General features: G+C 42.0%; 1 protein-coding gene across 1 annotated transcript in view; it reads right to left on the reverse strand.

The window, feature by feature from the left end:
* Positions 1-552: 552 nt before the first annotated feature.
* Positions 553-6,336, reverse strand: part of LOC101861890 (DNA-directed RNA polymerase III subunit RPC4) — a 13,465-nt gene continuing 7,681 nt past the window's right edge. The window contains exons 7-10 of the mRNA XM_005098622.3: positions 5,642-5,788; positions 4,148-4,254; positions 2,402-2,551; positions 553-1,919 (exon numbers count right to left, since the gene is read on the reverse strand). Of these exons, the coding sequence (XP_005098679.1) occupies positions 1,797-1,919; positions 2,402-2,551; positions 4,148-4,254; positions 5,642-5,788 (527 nt within the window). The 3' untranslated portion in view covers positions 553-1,796. The remainder of the gene's footprint in view (positions 1,920-2,401; positions 2,552-4,147; positions 4,255-5,641; positions 5,789-6,336) is intronic.

Here is a 6,336-nt window from a genome sequence, read left to right on the forward strand (position 1 = left end):
TCATTCCATGTCTTCCCACTTTTCTGTTTAGGATGGGTGGGGGGTAAAATGCTCAGAGAAAACCTCAGAGCGATCCCCCACACACCCGTCGTGAACCATATCCCTTTGTCTGAGAGGAAAGGACTTTTCTCGAGACTACCCAGTCCCAAAAAGGGTTCTATATTCAGAGGCACCACTGGCTATGAAAAGTCTTGAACTTTTCTGACCCAACCGAAATGCGTGCAGGGGGGCTCCAAATTTACGGATATTGCCTATAACATCTTGAATCAAGACTTTTTATTTACAGTGCAAAATCCAAACAGCTTCGTAAATTCCCGATTTATTCGCTAAATCTGCACGTTTATAATAATAATAAATAGCATTTGTATAGCGCATATCCCGGCTCTACAGCAAGCTCTATGCGCTCTACACTATATCATTACCCAAGCAGACCATAGAACACACAGAAACATTCTCAGCTTTCCGGGAAGCATACAGTGCAAGCAGCTAATTAAGCGCTCAAACACTAACAAACTGACAAAATCTTTCGCAGTCTATAGTTGGGTACCCATTCCCACCTGGGTAAAGAGAGGAAAATTTGTGTAAAGTGTCTTTCCCAAGGATACAACATGGGGCCCCTGATGGGATACAAACCAACGACCTTACGATCGCGAGTCTGAGAGCTTAACCACTATTATAACCAGTCAGAGATGGCGTGTGTGAGTCACTACATGACACAAGAAGTAAAACCTACAACTGGCAAATGGGAGATAGAAACGGCAACAGTTCACCCTGTGGCCCAAGACCTGCTCTCTAATGTCCACCTCTGAGAGTAAGCCATATATATCAATGGCACAGATACTTTTATTACTGGAAAATCAAAAGGACTAGACCACTTAAATCACTCAAATTCCTGTGGAATATTTTGAGTTAGATGTTAAAACTAAAACACCGGACACTGCATATATATATATATATATATATTATATATATACCAACACGCAGGTATAAAATTACAATCAACTCTCACGCTCACAAACATGCACACATTCTCAAACTTTCTTCAGCCACACATTTTTTCGACAACATGACTGTCAAAGTTTTGGTAGGAGTTTTACAGTTTCACAGTTTTACAGTTTCACAGTTTTACAGTTTCATAGTTTTACAGTTTCACAGTTTTACAGCACTTGCAACACAGATAGGTCACATAGGTGATGTCAAAGATCAGAGGTGTTACTAGACAATAATAATAATAAATAATAACAAATTTCACTTACATGGAGCACTTCCACTAAAAGTGATCAGTGGGCTTTATAACATACGGAACAAAGAAAAGGAGGAGAGATAAGGACCATAGATGTTTGATAGGAAAGAAGGAGCAAACCACACCAGAGCGCCCACCAATCACACACATACACTCCTTCCTTCCTTCCTTCCTCTGGCTGGCCTCCGTTAGGAGGGCCGCAGTCTGCTACAAACAGACAGATAAGAGGCAACCTCGTGCAGGCCTCGTCCAGAGTACATCCACGTCTGGTCTCGCGTTGCTCTCCATGAGCGGGCCTCAATGTGCATCCCCGTGCGGGCACTCATACACTGTGTGCTGCAGGTCGTCAGGACTTGTGCCACATGGCAGACAGGAATCATTGGGAGCGAAGCCTATTGCATGGACGCACACACTCGCAAACTTTCTTCAGCAACACACACAATTCAACAACATGACACTCAGAAGCGCTCCACACACACACACACACACAACAACATCCCAGTCAGAAGCGCCCAATCACACACACGCACATACACACATAACAACATCTCTGTCAAAAGCGCTCCGTCTCCTGTAACAAGGAGTTGTAATCCGGAGCAACGATGAGCTTTTGGCTCACCTGACCCAGCGCCACCATCTGGCCCGGGTTCGAATCTGTGTGGATGGAGACCAGCTCCTGGGGACCAACACAACAAGACAGTTTTAGTAAGAGTTTTGCGGCACTTGCAACACAAAAAGGTCATATAAGTGCCGAAGAATAGAGGTGTTGCAAGAGAGTAACATACACAAAAAAGGAGGGGAGATGAGGACGATAGATGTTTTTAAAAGTTCTAGTAGAGGTACTACGGCGATCGCAACTGCATAAGGTTATATGAGCGCCAGTAGATTAGAGGTGTTACAAGAGAGTAACAAACATAAAAAAGAAGAAGGGGAGACAAAGACGATAGGTGTTCGATAGGAAAGAAGGAGTGAGAGAGAGAAGGAGAGAGAGAGAGAGAGAGAGAGAGAGAGAGAGAGAGAGAGAGAGAGAGAGAGAGAGAGAGAGAGAAAGAGAGAGAAAAAGAGAAACAGCGAGAGAGACAGACAGACAGAAAGCAAGAACATTGCCAATATGCCATCAACCAAACACAAACAGCACCCCACCGACGCTGCACCGACCTGGTGGAAGTTCGCGGGGAGCCCAGCCAAAACCTCCATGGTGTTATGCTCCAGAACCAGCTCGGCCTTGCCCGACTTGCGGATCCTCAATTTCCCGACGTAACCCTCGCTGCAGTCCTTGAGCTGGCACAGGCCTAGTCGCTGGGACAGCTGGGGGGGGGGGGGGGAAACAACAATAATTTTCTCTATTCTGACAAAGAAGTTATATCATTTCAAAAGTTGATAAACAACCGACAAAGTCAAAGTCGGTAAGACTTAACAACTTGTTAATAAAAACATAAATTCATTTTTTAACAAAGACTTTGACGACTAGATAACAACAAAAACAATAATCTATTTCAACAAAGACTTTGACAACTAGATAACAACAATAATTATCTATTCTGACAAACAAGTTATATCATTTCAAAAGTTAAACAACAAAAATGCAAACTTTTTAATCGACACCGGCAAAGTCGCAAAGACTTTAACAACTTGTTAATAAAAGCACAAATTTATTCTGACAAAGACTTTGACAACTAGAAACAAATAAAAACACTTCTATTTCAACAAAGACTTTGACAACTTGCTATCAAAAACATGAATTTATTTTGACAAAGACTCTGACAGCTAGAAAACAAAGACACAGGCACATATGGAATACACACAAAGGCTTATTTATACATATGTCAGCATCTTCTCTCACAGTACTCAAACTGATGACGAGTAAATTTATTTTGACAAAGACTTTTTTTTCTTATAGTAGAGGGTTTTACGGCGCTCGCAACTGCATGAGGTCATATGAGTGCCAAGGGGTGGGTGTCAACAAAGAAGTCTTTACAGGGAATCAGACTTACTCTGCTCACCTCTCTAGCTTCAACAGCACAAAGTCTGCTTCGACTATCAATGCACCCCGGAAATAGCAGGTCACAAGAGAGTGACAAACATACAAAAGAAGTAGAGGAAAATGACAATAGTAAGGATGAGGAAAGAAAAAGCAGCAGTTCCCTGTTGTAGATCAGGTACAGTTATGAGCTTGACATGAGTCAGCCCATTTACAATTCTACTTTGCTTGAACGAGAAATGTCCCCCCTTTGGGAATGGCCTAAAGACACTTCAGTCAGTGGCACTGCCCCGGGGGATAACAAAGACTTTGACAGCTGGAAAACAAAGACACAGGCACATATGGAATACAGACAAGGCTTACACGGTACATATGTCAGCATCTTCTCTCGCAGCACTCAAACTGATGAGGAGTATGTAAGCTACTACATCCCAGCCAGACACACAGCAACAAGACGCTGCAATCCTGAGACAGGAACAGTTGAACCTGCTCTAGTGACCACCTGACCAAGACAAGAACCACTTCCCACTCTATCTGTTGTATTTTGTCTTAGATATAATGGTACTGTCCAAGCAAATCACCTGTCTAATGCAAACGTTGCATTTGATTGACCAAACAGCCCTAAAAACCTGTCCAGGATGACCACACAAATCTCTCATTGATTGCCCGATGAAAGACCCAATACCCCCCCCCCCCTTTCCCAAAAGAAAAAATAAACCCCATCCAAACAAACAGAAAAATCAATCTTAATGGGTCTTACAACAGTCCTAAGTCTGCAACTACCCCCAGTTGGGGCCTCAAAAGGGACTGCCTTTTTTCTTCATTTTTATCTGTTTACCTAAACTGCCCAAGACGACCAAGTACAGCATAATGCCTCGGAAGCTCATCCTCAGTGAGATAAAAGTAACGCCAGACAACATTACCTCATCCTCTTTGCTAGTGCCGGTGGACGTCTTGGGCCGGTCGTCAGACAACACGGGGATTCCAGGGAGTGTGTCTGGGAACTGGATAAACACAAGCTCGCCTTTTTCTGGAAAGTCATAACAATAACATAAATCAAAATTACACATATTATTATATAGTACATTTCAAGTTTTAAAAAGTGCTCAATACACTTAACAGTAATACAAAGAATATTGTTCAAATTGCTGTTAATCTTTCACCCCCTTTCTCTCATTCTCTTCCCACTCCCCCTTTCTTAACATTACGTTACATTGATCAAGACGGCAAAATACTAAAAATATGCCTTAGCAAAAAGATACTATTTTGACAGAGGGACAGAATTCAACACTACCATTATACATGATCTATCAGTATAACTCCCCCGAAAAGAAGGGTGGAAGGATCCCAAGAAAAAAATGTGATGTGTTCCAAAGTTCTGAAACCGAACTTTCATTTTCTCGACCATGCATAAAGCAACATTTAACAAAACCAACAATAATGTTAATACACATAATATAATATGTTTACACTCATAAACAGACAGACAGTCACACAAATATATATCATAACTAGCTGGGCCCCCTTTCAATGAAAGGAATGATTGGTGCTTTAATATCAACTAAAAGTCATTGGCCTACTATATTTACACTCTACTGGAATGGGGCTATAAATCTTGAGAGATGCAAAAAATTAGGTCTAGATCTATACTCTCAAAACAAAATGCGCCTCGCGAAATATCACTTCCGGATTTTCTAAAATTACAGAGACAGAAGCGTAGGCCTACAAAAGCGATCGGCGAAATAAAGAAATTTAGCTTTTTGCAGCAAAACTGTCTCAAAACTGAAAAAACCAAGGGCGCCATGATCTGGATAATATTTTAAAGAATTTTTGGTCGAAAACCGCATGTCGATCGATGCAGCCATTAAAAAACCTTTTGAATAGCAACATTCGGCCACCACAAATAGATAATAGATAATAAATGAACAATTGTTAACTATAATCATGTATTAATTTTAATAGCTACATAACCAGCATTCTGACAGTTGATCACATAGAGGAGATTGAGACACAGTTGATCACATAGACAGAGGAGATTGAGACACAGTTGATCACATAGACAGAGGAGATTGAGACACAGTTGATCACATAGACAGAGGAGACAAGATCAGAAGAAAATGACACACAGTGACACAGTTGATCTCAAGATCAGAAGAAAATGACACAGTGACACAGTTGCTATGATCAGAAGAAAACGACACACAGTGACACAGTTGATCTCAAGATCAGAAGAAAATGACACACAGTGACACAGTTGCTAAGAACAGAAGAGAACGACACACAGTGACACAGTTGCTAAGAACAGAAGGGAACGACACACAGTGACACAGTTGATCTCAAGATCAGAAGAAAATGACACACAGTGACACAGTCGCTATGAACAGAAGAGAACGACACACAGTGAGACACAAGCCTACCAGAGTTGGGGGCACTGTCCAGGACACTCATCACAGTCGGGATTTCCTCGGATTTGACCTTGCGTTGTGCCGGGTTGACATGTTGAGAGGGACCCCCTACGGTCTCTTCCTTCACACCGTCTGGTATGTCTATGTCCATACCCTCCTCTGTTCAACAAAGATGCAATAAGATACGATATTTTAATTACCCAAGTCTTTATTGTTAATACCATGAGCACATTGTGGATGGAATGCGATTGGGTCAGGAAGGGTCAATCGCCTGACTTGTCGCCTGAAAACAAACTCGTTTGTTTTTGGGGCGACAACTCGGGAGATAGGTTTGTGCCACGATAGCCACTTTGCGCCCTCAATCAGGCTAGCAAACAGACATGACCCGACCATATCCTGCCAATGCAATGGGCACACGGTATTAGATGCAGGCACATCCATTTGATGTTTCATCACACAAACATACCCAGGCTTGCCAACTTTTGAGATACTGAATTCTGGAATTTTGAATGCTCCTGAGCGCCATGGACACACACTCCTGTGATAGGCTTAAAAAAACACCCACACCACAAAAACAGCTCAAACAAACCAGTGGAGAAACGGAGAGAGAGAGAGAGATGAGAATATGTAACAGTACAGTTACTACACATACCCCTTCGTCCATGCCTTTGAGTTTTGGTTTTTCTAAGAAAAAATAATACTTTTGG

This window comes from Aplysia californica, unplaced genomic scaffold (genome assembly GCF_000002075.1).
Source record: "Aplysia californica isolate F4 #8 unplaced genomic scaffold, AplCal3.0 scaffold00188, whole genome shotgun sequence".
Taxonomy (NCBI): Eukaryota; Metazoa; Mollusca; class Gastropoda; order Aplysiida; family Aplysiidae; genus Aplysia; species Aplysia californica.